The sequence below is a fragment of the Carettochelys insculpta genome, chromosome 1 (assembly GCF_033958435.1).
Source record: "Carettochelys insculpta isolate YL-2023 chromosome 1, ASM3395843v1, whole genome shotgun sequence".
Classification (NCBI taxonomy): Eukaryota; Metazoa; Chordata; order Testudines; family Carettochelyidae; genus Carettochelys; species Carettochelys insculpta.
This window is the reverse complement of record NC_134137.1, coordinates 235,901,947-235,919,830: the sequence shown is the minus strand read 5'-3', so window position 1 is coordinate 235,919,830 and position 17,884 is coordinate 235,901,947. Positions and strand designations below refer to the sequence as shown.

General features: G+C 49.2%; 1 protein-coding gene across 1 annotated transcript; it reads right to left on the bottom strand.

The window, feature by feature from the left end:
* Positions 1-14,096: 14,096 nt before the first annotated feature.
* AICDA (activation induced cytidine deaminase) lies at positions 14,097-15,444 on the bottom strand. Its single transcript, XM_074983639.1, has 4 exons — positions 15,283-15,444; positions 14,732-15,002; positions 14,455-14,570; positions 14,097-14,150 (listed from the first exon to the last, which is right to left on the bottom strand). Exons 1-4 carry the CDS (start codon positions 15,442-15,444, stop codon positions 14,097-14,099), a joined length of 603 nt encoding a protein of 200 aa, XP_074839740.1.
* Between the last annotated feature and the right edge of the window lie 2,440 nt (positions 15,445-17,884).

The window sequence follows — 17,884 nt, the reverse complement described above, 5'->3', positions numbered from 1 at the left end:
CAACTCTGCATGGCCTTTGAGTAGGTCCCTTTGTGTGTGCAGTTGGAGATGTCTCTGTGCCTGCCAGCTTAGTACTGCCAGCTTAGTAACTTGGACACAGGCCTGCCCTTAAGCAAGGCTAGCAAGGCCTTGGTCCCAGTGCTTTCAAGGCCCCGTGCTCCAACTGACTATAACATCTCCCACCCACCAGCTGGGCCCTGCACTCAGTGTGCCACTTGGGCCCCACCCTCTGGCCAGGCCCTGCTGTCAGTGTGCCACCTTGGGCCCTGCCTGCCACTTGGGCCCCACTGGGCTGGCTCTGACTGGACAGCCTGACAGTCATTATCTTTGCAGTGTTGTAGCAGCCATGTGGGTCCCAGGATATGGCTGAGACAAGGGGGACAATGTAATGATCTTTTATTGGGTCCGTTTCTGTTGGAAGAAGATTTTACTTCACCCACTGAGTCACAATCATATTTATCACACCTTGAAAAACTACCATAATTAAGGTAAAGCAATGAGCTGTTTGCATCAGGAATTCACAAGCAGATAATTTTTATATGGATTTGTATTTCAGAAAGAATTTTTCCTGCTGTTTTGTTTGAGCTTATTTGTCTATCATTGGATTTCTTGGGTTTATTTTCTGTATTATTCCTGCCACTGTGAAAGAAGAGAATAAAACAGAAAATGTTCCTTTGGAGAAAGTGCTGCTTTTAGCACTTAGATTTTACTGCCATGTTAATGCATCTCCTGCCTGCATCCCTCTGTAAGCCTGTCCCATGGAGGCCTGGTTTGTCCCTGCAGGAGTCACCCCAGCAAACAATGTAAGAGCTGTCATGACCTCATGCTTTCCTCGCAGGAGGCACACAAGGGAATGGTGTCAGAATGGAGGTTGTGGGCAGCTGCTAGCTACCTGCTCCAGGCTCTCTCAACAGGAAGGGAAGGTACAGGAATGATGGCTGTTGTAGGTGCTTCCAACTAGTTAACTCCCAGCCTCTAGCAGCTGGCAATGGGAAAAGACTGCTGGCTGGGATGGGAGTTGGCAGAGGCACCGACCTACGTGATTTCCAGCTGCTCTGGGCAGGGGACACCAGCTGGCGCTGCCACTGTGTAGCATGGAAAAGCCACTCGCACTTCTGGGTGTGCAGAGAGGAAGCAGGGAGTATAAAGCTTTGGCTGAACGATGAGTGAGGGTTACCAGTGGCTATAGCCGCGTGCTGTTCCTTTCTCTCTTCCTCTTCCCCAGTGATTTACAGTTGTGTAATTCCTTGGACTGTGAGGGAGAAGGAGTCACCCCCATGTCTCCACACTGCAGCTTGAGGTTAATAATATAACATAAATTGATCAAATGACACCGGAAACCAGCAAACCTCCAGACAGGAGGGGAGGGCAGAGCTGGGGAGATCTGGGATGCCGAGAGCCAGTGAACAACTGATTTAGAAAGGCTGGGGGAAACTCCACCTCCATTCAAATAAATCACGGCTCTCCTCTCTCAGGGAGTAAAGACTCCCTAGAATTTCCTGGAAGATTTCTCCCCAGTGCACCGGCCATAAAGGCACCAAGACCTGGTGGCAAGTGTCCTTTGTGTGGCCACAGCAACCCTCTTCGCTCAGGAGAGAAGGCAGGAGCTTACAAATGGATCTAGTCCCAAGGTACCCTCACTAAAAAGGGACCAAAGAAAGAAGCCAGGCTGTACAGCTCTGCCTGGATAGAGAATGTTTTCTGTGACCCAGCCCTGCCCTTTGGCTTTTGGGAAAACTCCTCTTCCTCCAGGGCAGCCAAAAAGGTTAGGAAAAGAGACGTTGTCTCCAGTCACCAATCCATTCTCTTTTCCCGTTCACTCCCGTGCTCCTCCCTTTATCTCTTGCCTCGCTGCTGCCAGGGCAAGATTGTTCCCTGCAGTGCACTCTTCAGGGTGCTGGATGGTCACTTGGTATCGTACCATCTCTTCACTCTGGGTAACGCCAGCTCTCATGAACAGAAACTGAAAGACATAAATTGTCTCTGTGAAGAGGAAAAAAAGACCTACACAAAGACAAGGAGGCTAGAAGAAAGGGAGAGGAAGCCATGGCTGCTTCCCCTGTGACAGGTATCTGTACAAGAGGGAGAGGGACAAACTGCTTGATGTGAATGACTCTGTGTGTATGGCCAGGTTGCATAGGAGCCAGGGTAGCTCAGTGGCTTGAGCATTGGCCCACTAACCCAGGGTTGTGAGCTCAAGTGCTGAAGGGGCCATTTAGGGATCTGGGATAAAGAGATTAAAAAAGAGGTGGTGCTGGGCCTTTCCAGAAGGGTAGGGGACTCGACTCCATGGCTTCCCAAGGTCCCTTCCAGTTTGATGTGCATATGTTCATGAGCAGCAGTGTGGTGCTTGTATAAGGTAAACAATTTTTATCAGTGTGTGCCTGTGTATGTGTTTCTGTGTGCAGGGGCATGTGTCTCTGCTCACATGCTGAGGTATAAAATGTGTGCTAAGATTTGTTCCCAAGGATGCAAATTACTTAAAAGTCAAGTCTCCCGGGCAGGTGGCAGAGTGACTGACTCGGGCAGACTGCGGGTTAGAATAGAGCTGAGATCGTATCTTGGGTGTGGAATGCAAGCCAGCCCCAGGCTGTCGTGGCAGGGTTACCAGCTGTTCCAAGAGGGCCAAGGAATGCAAAAGGGGGCCTGTCTAGAGCACTGTGGTCCTGACCGAGCCCCACTCCAGGGAGACTGGATGGGCTGTGGTTGAAGCTGGGGCTATGCAGCCTTTTATCTCTAGGGCACTGTTTCTGATGTAGCCCTGGCTTGGTTATAAGCATTTCATGGGGCAGCCAGTGTCAAATGAAAAGTATTTATTTTTGTACTGCTATAAGAGATCTATGTCTGTGACTTCACCAGCCCAGCTCCTACCAGTCATGAACCCACATTACAGGAAGTACTGCTATTAAATAGTCCCCTGATAGGCACAGCGTGGAAACCTGACTTTGCTCTGAGACAAAAAGGGTCTTATCTGACACATCAAGAGCTTCCCTCAGTTCCATTCGAACTTTACCTAATCCCCTTTCAGAGGCATCAGGCTGTTCAGTCCCAGGCCTGGGAATCAAGGTCAGTAGGTCTATGTTTTGATTCTTTCTGTTATCTCCTTCAAGATTCCCAACTAGCTACACAAGATCAGGATGGCAGAGCCCACAGTCTGGATCCAGACCCACAGACTGTCTGAGCTGGCTTGCAAGGCTTAGGGACCTGCACCCTCCACACCGCTACAGGCCAGTTGCTATGAAAGGGAGCCCTGAGCCTCAGCCTGGATCAGGACCACGAGGTGAGAGTTCCCTTCCCTGGCTTAGAAGGAAGAGTACCCCTCCCCAAGCCATTGCTGGTTCTCAGAAGAGCACCCTTACTACGGCTATGTCTACACCACGAGATAATATCGATTTTAAGTCAGTTAGCCCAATTTTACCCAGTGCCTGTCCTCACTGTAAATTCCATCAGCTTGATTTATGGTGCACTGAAATCGACATAATATCAATATCATAATAGCGTAGTTACCCGACGGGTGTAGTGTTCAGTTCAAATTTAAAATTCCGAATGAAGGGTAGTGAGGAAGCACCATGTCTTTAATTCAAATTCATTAGGCTCCAGAGATGTCCCATATGTGCCCCACAATTCTCAACTCTGGTCTCTTCAGTCTCCGCTGCTCTCAGGTGTGGAGGAATTAGGCAACAGGAAGACCATTGCAATTTGGGGTCTGGAAGCCCATCACTGTAGGGTCATGAGAGGCTGAAAAATCTTCTTCGTTTCTTTCTTTGCTATTAGCATGGCTGTAGGGTTTGTGGTTCTGTGTCCACCTCTGCTACCTGCCTGGTGCCACCTGCTACCCCTCACCTCCGCACCATGTTGCAGCTAGGCAGGGGGTGGGGGTCGTGCTTGTCTGATAGGACATTTCTTTTCAGCTGTTTACTTTTTCTCCTGCCCCCCACAGCCCCTTCCTTCCCTCCCTGAGAGGCGCCGCGCATTCTGGAACTTTCCCTCGCCTGCATCATGTGGCAGCTGGTCTGCGGGTGGAGGTCGTGCTTGGACGAGAAACTTCTTTGCAGCCATTTCCATTTTGTCCTGACCCCACATCCCCTTCCTTCTCTTCCCCCGGAGGCACCACACAGTCTGTAACCTTCCTGCTCACATCCACATCACGTGGCTTGACCCTGAACCAATAAAAGGACATGCTGTGCAAGATGCCAGGCAGCTTGGGCGTGGTGAGGGTCCTGTAGCCGTCTGGCGGCAGTCTCCTTCAGTGGCTAGGTTACTGGGGGGCTGGTTGCTATTGGACTGGCTGCTATTTGGGGGCCTTTTAGCCGCCGGGGAAGTCTCCCTCAGTGGATGTGATTTTCGGTCAGCGAAAGAAAATGCTTTGTCACTAGCGTGGCTGTCCTCTCAGAGCAAATTTTTTGGATGGGCTTTATCCAAAGGCCAGGGGGCTAGCTATAGTCAGGGGTCTTTTAGCCGCCCAGGGGAGGTCTCCCTGGGCAGTCATGATTTTCTGGACTGGCTATAGACAAGTTGTTTTGGCCATCCAGGGGAAGTGTCCGTCGGTGGTCACGATTTTCAGGGACCTGGCTATAGTCATAGTCTTTTTCCAAAGGCCATTGAAGGCAATGTAGTAGCTCTACAATTACCACAGTTCTGGAAGTAAGGCTTGCAGCGATGAACATTCTTATTCTGAGGATCTTCTTTGCCAGGTTTACACCTAGATCCCGAGTGTTGGACAGCATTCTGGGTCTGGATGTAGCACTGCAGGAGTTCCTTCACCTTCTCCTGGATTTCCTCCATGCTGCAGCAGGGGGTGGCCTCGTTCTGCCAGGGTGGTGGCCATCTGGCGTAGGTTTGGGCATTACGTTGCTTCACCTTGGGGTCTTGGAGTAGATCCTCCTCACTCCACAGGTCCAGGAGCACCTGCAACACTGCACCTTTCATCCAGTCCAGGAGGGACCCACCTCTTGTGCCCTGGGCTGGCCTTTGGGCCTTTGAGACAAAATTATTGATCTGGGGATCTTCTTTGCCAGGAGGAGTAAGTTCAGCTCCAAGCCTGCAAAGATCCAGTGATTTTGCATCCCGTTTTCAAAAACCTGTCAATTGGGAAACCCAAAATCTTTTTTCTAACCTTTCCTAAATGCTTTACTACCCCTCCCCACCCCTCCCTCAATTATAAAAAGCACATCTCTTACACAGGCAAGCTAGATCCCACCTGGAAAAAGGGATGTTTGGTTAACATGGCAGGGGAATGAGGGAGATTAAATATAGGAAGTAAAATGTGGGAAGGTGATGTCAGATACCCACAGCCACTTGCTGGGCATTTTTTTCCCATGCTGCACCAGTGAAAATAGCCAGAATGCTATCGGGCTCAGGGATAGGCTCCCACAACACACTGCTGCAACAGTCGATTTAAGCTACTTGTGTCTAGCAGCAGAAAGTAAATTTTGTGGGGAGCATGTGGGAAGATGAGGATGCTCAAAATCGACTTGATAAAACCCAGTGTTAATAAATCGATTTTAATAAATTCAATTTTAGCTCATAGTGTAGACGCAGCCTTTGTAACTACTTCTTGATATATATAAACTGTTGGTGATTGTCTCCCATTCATCTTCCCACCCAATTACCTTCCTTATCTAGGCTTAGGGTACCCATGGCCCCTGGTGGCACTGTGCATAGTGCTACAGGAGCAAGAATGACGGCACATGGCAAAAAGCAGGGAAGATTAGGAGAGAGCAGGCTGTTATCCCTTTGGCCTTTCACTGAAATGAATAGGTGAGTATAATGGTCAGTGATTTCCTAAGATGTTGCCCTAGATCTCTGGGGTGAGAACTGGGGCTTCAAAAATCACCTTCATCCTCAACCCACCTAATATTTTTACCAGCTCACTGGGGACTCTCTCTTCTCTTTCCCAGTAAGTCATTCATCCAGAAGTGCGATCCACAGGTAAGAATGACCACTCTGAGCTGGCATGTGACTGGTGCCACAGAGAATTTCTTCAAAGAGAGAGAGAGAGAGAGAGAGAGTTATGGGGGAGAATACAAAGAACTTTGTAAAGCTGCGGACCTGGGCGGGAGTAAACAACAAAGGTGAAGCCTTTACCTGAGATAGGAACAGCTCCTTAGGGTAAGAATTTGCATGTAACAAGCTCTGTAGCGGATCAGAATTAGCTATGTGCTCTCTGTTCGCTTTCATTAGTAACTTACTTCAATCTGTTTTCACTTGCAACCACGTAAATTCACTTTTTATACTTAGTAAAACACCTGTTTACTACCAAGGCCTGTGTAAATAATTATTACGGGGCGGGGGTGGTGGTGGTGGTGGGAGGGACCACTCTGCATACCTTTCTTTCATTGATAAAGGGGGCTGACCTTATGAGCTGTTTACAGGGCAAGACAAATTTGGTTTTGTTCCCATTTGGGGGTTGCTTTCTGGGTTCTGAGCCCTTAAAACTGAGTCCTCCCAGTGCTGAAATGGTTCAGTCTCTGCATTGCTCTGCAGGACGGTGGTAACCCCACTCTGTGCCTTGGCTGTGGAAGACCAGAAGATCTGGCTCAGCAGTATAGGGTGGTGGGGAGCCCCAGAGGGCAAGAAGGCAGGTATCACTGGCCTGATCAGCACCCCAGGGGACAACCCCTGGAGAATTTTGTGATTGCTCCCCATCACAACTATCCCAAATTCGAATGGAGTTACTTTAGATTTGTACCAATTCAAACAAGATCAAGAGTGGAAGGAAGAGGTGTGTATTCCCTAAGGAGCAACCCTTTTATTTAAAAGGTACATTTAGGGAAGAGTGCTTTAATAAATTACATTCCTATAGATATAGCTCAGGTGTGCTTAGCGCCTTATCAGCTAGAAAGTAGAGATTTTAATGGGAGTGCATTTGTGAGTTGGAGTAACAGCCCAGTTTCATACCCTGCAGAATTGCAAGTTGCTTTGGATAACATGTACTTATTAGTCTTTCATATGAGGGGGAGTTCTTCAGCCCCATCTCCAATAGGCATTCAGCCATTCCAAGGAACTGGCTGCAGGCTCAGTGCACCCTTGAACCAGTCACAATCATTGCTCCAATTCGTAGAGAAGGCCAGGTTTCATAACCAGGTAAAAATGCAGATCCAGGTAACTTCCCCTCTATAAATAGGACCCAGAAGTGCAATCCTGGCTGCACACACAACTTGAGTACACGCTTCACGCTCATGCCCTTTGAAGCCAATTGGACAGTCCATCGGCACCTACTTACTTGCATAGTAAGTGGTTGAAAAACTATGCCCAGTGTTAAGGGATGGACACATTAGGGGCAACAGTGCTGCAAACAGAATCCCCAAAGGACTGCAGTTGTAATGTAGGCAGAGCCTTATTGGACCATATGTTCACTTGCCAGTAACCCAGGAGGGGAAGAGCATGTAACTAATATTCATAAGAATGACACATTTCGAAAACATGTTCCTCTGAGCTCTGCACGTGTATTTTCATGGTTTAACTGTAATTTGTTTCAGATTGCTTCAGTACGATCCCCAGAGATATTCCACAATGACCACGAGTAATGTGTGCAGTTCTTGAAAAGATGTGCACGCCCTGCTGCTTGATGGCTGTGCTTTTGTTACTGTTGTCTTAAGCCAGGAAGCCATTTGCAGAGAATAACAACTTTATGTAACCTACACATTTTTAACCAATGCTTGATATTTTAATAGTCCAGACAGTAGATGGCACTCTTCTATTAGCTACATACACATATATACTGTTACGTCTACCCCTTACAGAGCATGCCCCAAATATCAGAGAGGCAGCCTAGTCTGTATCTTCAAAAGCAGCAAGAAGTCCTGGGGCACCTTATAGACTAACAGATATTTTGGAGCATAAACTTTCGTGGGCAAAGACCCACTTCCCCAAATAGTTGTTCTTTTCCTCTCATTAACTAAGACATTTCCTAAGCATCTTTTTAGATTGTCTGTTTCTTGGTTCTCAAGTATAATAAAGCACTTTTGAGCTGTGCCCCAAAGGTCTGATTTGCAAAATGTCACTACCATAATTTCATACACAAAAATGCAAGCATATTTGTGCAAATAATATGGGAGTAATTCCCATGATTGTGCAGTCAGGTGGGTTAACTATGCCTATAAATTACAAAATAGGCATTTAACCCAGGTGGGGAGGGGCAATTGTTTTTGATGAGGGGGTCACTCCAAGGCTTTGGTAAGCCATCAAGGGCTGTTCTCTTCTGTGATATTATTGAAGGAGGTATGGGGGTTGGGTGCAGAAGGGAGTTCAGGGTAGGGAATTGGGGTGCAGGAAGGGGTTCAGGGTCTGGTAGGAGGTATTGGTGCACGAGAGGATTCTGATCTGGAAGAGGAATGTAGGAGGGGGTGCAGAACCAGAGAGGAGGTGTGGGAGCAGGGTACAGAGTATTTGGGTTGTAACCAAGGGCAGGAGGGGGTTGTAACCTGGGTGTAGCCAGACATGAACCCCCATTTGGCCTTTTCTTCTTCTCCCCGACCACTGGGAGAGACAGCGAGAGAAACAAGCAAGGGAGACAGGTAGCCTTTGATGCCCTGGGAACTCAGGTGTGCTGTCTCGCCCAGCCTCTCTACTATACACAAAAACCAGACAGTGAATGGGCTAGCTAATGGCCGCCCTTCTGGCTGATCTCGGTGATTGACACGCCTGATCACTTCCCCTGGAAGAATGGGGAATCTCCGCCCATCACCTCCAAAGGTGCCCAATTGTCCACAATTCACAGGTGCAAATTGAGCCTTGCACCTTCCCTGGGAAACCTGGGGTTCAAACACATTCCTCCGGATTGGCCACTTGAGACCAGGAAGAAGCCTACGTGAGAAAAGCAGTATAAGGGGGGTTTGGCAGCCCACCCCCTTTGAGTTCCAATCACCTACACCTGCTGGCCAGGTCTGGAATTAACTCCCGAGATTGGGGACGCCTGGTTCGTATCTACTTCTTCCCGAGGGATTGAGAGAAACATTCTGGGTCACACCGGATCTAGGAGACAGGGGTAAGAATTACACCTGTATTACACTTCTTTCCTATAGGAATTGAGGGAAAGACTCTGGTTCTACCAGGTCTAAGAGGCAGGGGTGAAAATCACACCTGCAATGTGCCTTTCTTGTGTACACATTACTTGTTTTAGTTTAAGCTAGCTAGTTTGTCTAAAACTTTTCTTAAGTTAAATTGTGTTGTTTCCCCTTTAAAAACCACAAGTACTAACTTGTACTTTAATCATTTGTCTGAGTTAAATTGTTTCCATCTTTGTATAAATAAAAAGTAACTGTTAAAGCCTCTCTAAGTGTAATTTTCCTCCTGCTGCTGTACCCGAACTAAACGCAAACCAAAGAACCCAGCCTGCCCTGGCTGCTTAGCGTAGCTGCTGGTGCGGCATCACCCCCTTTGCCCCACAGGCCCTTTAGCTGGCACCTGGGCATCGGCTCACACCGGGGCAGGGGACTGGAGTGCAAGAGTGGGTGCAGGGTCTGGGAGGGAATGTGGGTGCAGGAGCAGAGTGCAGAAGTGTGCCTGGAGGTAGGGGAGCAGAAGTGGAAGTGCAGAGGGTTTGAGTTGTGACCTGGGTGTGGGAGGATGTGGGATGCCCAGTACAGGCTCTGGCTGGAGGTGCTAACCATAAGTAGCGCTCTGCCAGCTGTGCCCCTGCATGCTGCTCAGAGCAGCTGACTCTGGGGCCCTGTGCAACTCTGTGCAGTGTGCCTCTAGGGGAGGGGGTTCTCTGCTTGCTGCCTGTACCACAAGCATGGCCTAGGCAGTTCAGCAGTTCAGCCAATGGGTACTGTGAGATTGTGTTGGGAGTGGGGGCAGTGCACAAAGCCCCCCCCACCAGGGTGCCTGGTGTGCAGAGAGGCACATGGCCCTGCAGCTGGCCTCTTTGACCAGCGTGCAGGTGTACAACAGGTAGGGAGCCTGCTCAAGGCTCCTGCTGGGCTGTGGGGCAGTGTGAGCCACATCCAGCAGTTTGTCAGGCCACATCTGGCCCCCCGGGCCTATTTTGCCCACTCTCGATCTCACCTCTTGCATGTGCATTTGTGGTAAGCATGGAAATGCCGGTGAAAAGTTGCGTGCATAATTGCATGACATCTTCTGAAAGCTAGGCCCAATAGGCGCATAGGTGTGTATTTCAGGGTGGCATTGATAGCGCATGTGTGTTGGATTTGAAAAAAGACTGGAAAATTTATTAACCATGATCAGTAATGTGTCTAAAGCATCAGCAGTCATGCGTAGCAGAGACCAGAGTGAAGGGTGTCAGAAAGGTGTTTTTCTCTCACTTGCAGCATTGTATAATTATTCAGGTACAACGTGGGCACTTTTGCATGATGTTGGCCACTGCAGCTTGCTGGATACAAGACTAGATGGGATGAGAGCTTTGTCTGACGTTATAGGCCCTGGTCTGGCTTTCCCTTGGGCCTCCATCGGTAGCAGACCCCAGGGATTCATCAACTCAGCATCTGTATCTTCCCTAACTCAGGAAGAGGGGCACGGCTAGATCCCTGGGAATCATCAATGGTAATTCATGCTTGAGTCAAGCTATAACTAGTAAGGCAGGAAGCCTAGGATTAATTCCCAATTATCTCTGTAGGGAATAGAATTGGTGAAGTGACTCCCATATAAGAACCACAGGGTTAGACCACAGGCAGCGCCCAGTCTAATCCCTTGCCAGAGATGCAGGAGTTGTTGTGTATTTACAGTCTATAGAACAGTTTGGGATCCTTGGGGATGAAATGCAAAATTATTACATAATACTCACCTCTGAGTCTCCTCCGGATGGGGACTCTCTGTGTAATTCTGCTTGGAGGAGCTTATAAAGCAAATTCAGCTGCTTTACTCATGGACAGCTTGTATGAGACCCAGGTTGTTTGGTGCCTGCCAGCTATTATAGCACATGTTGAAAATGCATGAATTAGAGTCATGCAATTAGAGTTACTGTAGCTAGGTCAACTAGGTTAGAGAAATGACCACAGCTACTCTCAATGCTATGAGAGTTTTGAAGGAAAAGACTTGCCATGGGTTTTAAACATTTGGTGCACACAGAGGAGCTTTTATCTGTTTGCTATGAGATTCCTTCTTTTTCAATTTCCCCTTTGGATTACTAGTGAATGCTACTTGGAATAAGACCCAGTCTACTTTAAGAAAGTGTTGTTTTTTTTAGTTATACTTCCATAGCTCACCACTTTACAAAGGACTTCATGTCCCAAAAGGGTAATGGCGTTATGTGAGGCAGTGCCTTCTGCTGAGCAAGGACCCTGAGCTATGCTCAAAATAGGGAGTGTAGGTTCTCTTCCCAGTTCTGCTACTTCCTTGTTTTGTGACCTTGGGCAAAATCAGTGCCTCAGTTTCCTCCTCTATAATCATGGACCGTGAGGTTTACTTCCATGTCTGGGAAGGCTTATGGTCTGTTGATTATAAGCTTGACTACATTTTGCTTCTTTTTGTTGCTGTTTCTCAAGTGTATGTTGCCTGACCACTTTAGCCATCCATGTTTGATGGGTGATGCTGTAATGATTCAAAATGCAAATCTGTGGAGCTGCCACTCAGTCAGGTTCAGCTTTAACCCTCTGTATTATGTTCCAAGCCTTTTGTCCACCTTCACAGTCCTCCTCTGGCTCACCTTTGGAACATACCACAAAAGCTAAGAATCATACGCAGTGGTGGAAGGATTCACTTTTTATCAGTGAACACTAACTTTGCTGTACACATACAAGCTTGCAAGAAAACATTGCCAGTGATAATAACCAAAATTTACAGGCAGGCAAAGTATGGAAAATGCTGCCTGAGAACTTATTAGTGTTTTATTTTAAGGTGAGGCTATTTGCTTTGTATGTTTTGACATGATGTTGAGCTGTTTCCCATAATTTCACATGGCTGTGAGACTTTAAATCAATAAAATTCTAAAAGAGTGCTTCAAAATACACATTAATATTAGCCATTGAAATTATTTAAAAAAAACCAAGTTCTGCCAAGCTGGATCATACACAAGAATTTTATTTATACATATGTATCTACATTTATATTTATATTATACATACATTAACAGACATCACATTTAGCACATCTACAGCACCATGCATGGAAATTAATGCTTTTCAGAGAATTTTCGCAGCTATTCCTGTTCCGGTTTCAAGCTAGAGGTGCCATAGGAAACAGTGCCAGTGTGGAAAGCACATATTTCATCCTCTTCCTGTCTCTCCCTGAAGGAACCACTGTAGGGGACTGTGTAGGCACCCTAATGGCAGGGAAGCTCTCAACCACTCTACTTCTGACCTCTGCCAGTAGGAAACACTATTGAGAATGGTGCAAGAGTTCTAAGTGCATATGGAGATCTCAGACGGTGCACTGCTGGCCGTTCCCAGAAAGAGTTATTGTATGGCATAATACAGGGGCAGCGCTTGCGGAGAACGTACAGCTGCTAGACTGTGACACAGTGCCTTCCAAATAATGGAAGCTCCATTGCTTAGGAGCATTAAAGTTATATTTGATGAAGGCCCGAGGTTAGGGGGTGGAGGACAATCCTGCCCTGACCGAGGGAACTGTGAGAAGAAGGTGGAGTAGCTTTAGGCCAGCATTTTTATTCCACTGAACACGGATGTCTGGTTTTTTGCTGCCCCACTTGAGACATCCAAGATCAATGACGTCAAGGAGAGCTATGGGTGCTCAGCACCTCTGAAGGTTGGGCCCAATGTGTCTTGATGTGGAAGCCCCAAATTAGTGGAAACCCTGGAAACTTTTGACCAGAGCATTTCCACCTTGGATTTCTAGGATTCTATCTTCCAGTCTCAACCCCTCCAAGAGGGAGGCACTGCAGGGACCTGGACAAAAGGGCTGGCAGGATGAGGCTTTCAGATATGGCAGCCCCACCCTTTCATGGCTGGAGGCACAAGGGGGACCAGCACAGGACAGCTGGCTTCCTGTCAATTTCACATGATCTCCAGCTAATCCTTCTCCCAGCAGCAGCATAGACTCAGTTAATCCACTCCTGTCCTCTGTTGGCAGGAAACATTAGAGGCCTGGCTTCACTGCAAACCTAACTCAGGCTTTTATTCATGTATTCCGCTAACCCAGCTCCTGGCCGCCCACAAAGCCCGACAAGAAATTGGTTCTGCCTTGCCCCTTGCCTACTGGGCACAGCTGGGCTCTAGGCTCAGGGCTCGCAGTAGCAATCCCACTCTGCAGGAGGGCATAGAATCAGTCGCTGTTAATCCTCCAGCGTCATTCTCCAGTTCCCCTCCCCCACGCCCAGCAGGACAGACAAAATTGCCCCACCATTTACCAGGCAAAAAGCATGGAGCAGCTGCAGCACAAAGGACCTGGGGCGTGCCCCAGGATGTCTTTGGGATACACAGGGGGACGTGCAGCACCGGTGAGCGCACAGTAACACACAGGGGGCTTTGCAATGTGGCCGCCCCACCTGAGCCAAGCCGGGGCGGAGGCTCAGAACTGGGTACTGATTACGCAGATTAGCCCTGCAGTGAGACACACGCTGAAGGCATCACAGCAGGGCGGTGTGGTGCCGCCACTCCAGGCCTCGCTCCCCACCCGCAAGGCAGGAGTGCCGGGGGGATGGAATGTGGCACGTACACCACTTCCGTCTTTGGTGGGTGATCCCAGTTTTCCTTGCAAGGGAAGTAGTAAGCGAGGGCTTTCCTCAGGAGTGAGGGTTTCAGGCTGGAGGGAGGGATGGAGGGAAAAGGGGAGGAAGTGAGAGTGGGAGGCAGGCCTGCCAATGGTGGGGTGAGGGCAGCCGCACGGGGGCCTGGCTTTCCAAAGGGTCCCAGAGCTACGTCTGCTGCTGCTGCTGCTTCGGCAGTGACGGTGGCTGGAGCTCTGGACGCTTTGATATGCTGCTGCTGGGCTGCTGTGCTGCTCCACATGGCGCTGATGGAGGGAGGGGCCAGTGCTGTGGTCTGAGTGGCGCTAAGGGCTAACTGCCCTGTGCCCCACCCCTTCTGCCCTTGTCCTTGCCTCTTCCAGGGCGCACAGCCAGACCCCCCTCCCACCTGGCCCTGGGCCTGTGGTGGCTGTCAACGCCACTGGTGGGAGAGAAAGAGAGAGACGGTAAGGCCAGTGTTTCTAGAGTCTTCTGATTGTCCCTGCCCTCCTCAGAGTCCCAGGATTCTGAAGGCATCTCGTAAGTCATCCACCTCATCCAGTGGCTGTGAGGAGCAGAAAAGAAGAGATGTGTTAGCTGGGCAAGGAGAAGAAATGCTGAGAGAGGAGGGGAAGAGGAAGGGGGCAAGAGACAAGGAGGGTTGGGAAAGGCAGGAGCACAAAAGAGGAGGGGTAAAGAAGAAAGTGAGTGGAATGGAGGAGAGAAGGGGTGAGGAATGTGGGCAAAGGAAAGTCAAGAAGATAAGGCAGAACAGATAGAAGGGATGCACAGGAGCAGGGAAATGCAGCAGAAGTGGGAGGGGTGGACAGAGGCACTGGATGAACAAGGGGAGAGGAAATGTCCCTCACCAAGAGAATCCGACGGAGTCTCCTTGACAGACGAACTGAGTTTTCATGCAGCCCCTCCCAGGCTTTAAAGGTCCTCTCCCGGTTTTCCACAAAGGTATTCCAGCAGTAGAAGTAATCTGTCAAGGAGCAGGAGACAGAATGAGGCTTCAAGACTGCCCAGAACAGTGCCCCAAGATCGCTTGGGCTTCATATCCCCGCAGCCATCTCTCCCCAGACCCCTTTCTCCAGGTCTCTGTCTTTCTGCCTCTGAGACACTGTTTCCCACTCTCTGTCTCACCTTTGAAGGTCATGATGGCGATCTGGACCCCTGCCCGGTGCAGGCGTCTCAGCCCCTCAGGCTCAGCATTGCGGTCCTCACAGAAGTACAGCCGTGCGGCAAAGATGCGCAGCGTCAGGTTGGGGTAGGCACGCAGGAAGTCAGCCACGTGCCGGGCACAGTCATAGCAGGGGCTCCAAGAGGTGAACCAGGTGACTCGGTAGCAGCGTCCTGGGTCCAGGTCCCAGGCAGAAATGTAGCGCAGGAAGAGCACCTCCACATGGCAACCCGACTGAGCAAGAGAGAGACAGAGAGGGAGATGATGGGAGAGGCCAGAGATGTGGATGGCTGGCTATGGGCAGGAGTGGAGGAGCAGGTACAGGGTTGAACTGAAGTATGCATGGATGGTATGGTGGTGAGCTGATGAATGCCTGGATAGATCGGGGATGAGCAGGTGGGTGCCTGGATGCACACTGGGGGTGAGTAGCTGGGTACACAGATGGTCTTAAGGTTGGCTAAGTGAGCTGGTGGGTATGTGGATGTATTGATAGGTGCCCAAGTCATGCTCGTACTTTATTGCGCAGGTATCCAAAGTCCAGCGAGTAGGAGGTGGCGCTGTCCCGACGCTTCACCACGTAACAGAGATATGTCTCATGGCGGCCCCGGGCAAAGCGCAGGTTCTTGAAGTTGTAGAGGAATTTCTTCTGCTTCATCAGGAGGCTGCAGGGGAACATTTGAGGGGAACGTGGAACTATAATAGCACACCCCAGAGCAGAGAGGTAACAGCATTGCTGAACAGGGCTCTGGTGTGACTGCACTCAGACCATCCTCCTTCCTAGGCTCCTCCATACCAGACCTGCACAGTGTTCAGAACAGGGACACATGCAGGACCATGAGGCTGCAGGGGGTGACTCCACACATAGAAAAGAACTTAATCTACAGAGTATGGTTAAATAGCATCTAAACTGGAAGGGGATGAAACTGTTGAAAGAGTGTAAAAGCAAGGAGGGAGAGTGGGTGTTTGGGAGACTGGAGAAAGGAGCCCCGAGGTGCAATTGAGAAGATGGGGCATTTTGGGCTGAGCAATCAAGGAATGTATCCTCACAGCGTGAGGCTGAGGCAGAATCTCCAATGGAACAGGGGACAGCCACATCTCTCGGGTGATTTAAAACTAGGACTGGACAAAGCCCCAGAGAGCAGACTGTATGGGAAACCCTTGCATTGGTTTCCAAGGGATAAACATGGTGGAATGGCAAACATCAGTGGCATTCAGCTTTAGGTAGGGGGCTGGACTCGATGACCTCCTGAGGTCTCTTCCAGCCCTAGGATTCTATTCTATGAATCTATTATATGATCCTGTTCTGGAATAAACCACACAGGGTAGACTGAATGGGGCAGGGAGAGAGCCCAGCCATCTAGCTAAAAGATTCCACTCAGTCTAGTGGCAGGACATTTCTGGATGGAGATGTCTATGAACACAAGCTACACGGGGGAAGGGGGGGTCCATTACATTGTGTAGGGTCCTTCTTTGGCCCAGGGGCATGCCAAAGTCATAGAACTTTTTCTAAGAAGCTCCACCTCCACGCGGAGCTGCAGCAGAAGCTGCCAACAGCTGTGCTCACTGGAGTGAGATGCTAGCCACCTCCACAGCAGCACAAAACAGAAGTAAATGGGTTAAAAATACTCCTGGCCTGTCACCAACTCCCTCTGAAGGGCTGACATGATGGAGGGACTCGGAACAGGCAGTTGATCTAGGGTTTCGGTCTGTACAGGGAATGGGAGCAGAGTAGAGGTGGGGGAAGGGAGCTTATGTCTGTTGATTTATTGCCTTCTTTGTGGGGTGGGTCTGTCCGGTTTCAGTCTGAGGGCTGAGTCCCAGGCAGAGCACCTCTCTTTAGCCCCCACCCCCTGCCGCGACCCTGTATGACACACAGACATTGCTCCCTCACACATCCCTTTACCCATCACCAAGTGATCTGACTGTCTTGGTATTTAAAATGGAAATTGCAATCACATTCTCACAGCACGCACACAGGCATGCACACAGGCACACACACACACACACTTCTCTGTCACACACCATCAGACACATACATACCTCACGCAACCTTAATTTGCACCCACATATATGCACTCATTCAGATACATTCACACACATGCTTAGAGTCCACCTTTACGGATGCAGAGAACTGTGTCACACACATCTGTACATCTACACTCACATACCCTTCTGTCCCACACTTCACATACCCACAGCTCACCCACCTTCCTGCCAAATCATAGAATCTTAGGGCTGGAAGGGACCTCAGGAGGTCATCTAGTCCAGCCCCTTGCCTACAGCAGGATCAGCCCTAACTAAATCATCCCAGGCAGGACTTAGTCAAGCTGGGACTTAAAAATTTCTAAGGATGGATATTCCACCACCTCTCTAGGTAAAGCATTCCAGTGCTTCGCCACCCTCCTGGTGACACAGTGTTTCCTGATATCCAACCTACACTTCTCCCTCTGTAACTTCAGACCATTGCTTCTTTTCCTGCCATCCATCACTACTGAGAACAGCCTCTCTCCATCCTCTTTAGAACCTCCCTTCAGGAAATTGAAGGCTGCTATCAAATCCCCCCTCACTCTTCTCATCTCCAAACTAAATAACCACAAATCCCACAGACTCTCCTCATAGGTCATGTGCTCCAGCCCCCTAATCATTTTCGTTGCCCTCCGCTGAACCTGCTCCAATGCGTCCACATCTTCTCTATAGTGGGGGCCCAGAACAGGACACAATACTCCAGATGTGGCATCACCAGTGCTCAATAGAGGGGAATAATAACTTTTCTAGATCTTCTGGAAATGCTTCTCCTAATGCACCCCAATATTCAGTTAGCCTTCTTGACGACAAGGGCACACTGTTGACTCTTATCCAGCCTCTCATCAACTGTAATCCCTAGGTCCTTTTCTGCTGCACTGATACTTAGTCAGTTAGTCCCCAGCCTGTAACAATGCTTGGGATTCTTCTGTCCCAAGAGCAGGACTCTGTGCTTGTCCTTGTTGAACCTCTTAAGATTTTTTTTGGCCCAATCGTCCAATTTACCTAGGTAACTCTGGACCCCATCCCTACCTTCCAATGTATCTACCTCTTCCCTTAGCTTAGTGTCCTCCACAAATTTGCTGGGGGTGCAA

What these genes read in the sequence shown, in the direction of transcription:
- AICDA (XM_074983639.1), bottom strand. Translation starts at nt 15,444, where the DNA reads ATGTTCCCCTGCAGCCTCCTGATGAAGCAGAAGAAATTCCTCTACAAC. An exon ending in TTGGATACCTGCGCAATAAA is followed by an intron (nt 15,003 to 15,282) that starts GTACGAGCATGA and finishes TCTCTTGCTCAG; the next exon opens with TCGGGTTGCCATGTGGAGGT. An exon ending in GACTCCGTCGGATTCTCTTG is followed by an intron (nt 14,151 to 14,454) that starts GTGAGGGACATT and finishes TGCTCCTCACAG; the next exon opens with CCACTGGATGAGGTGGATGA.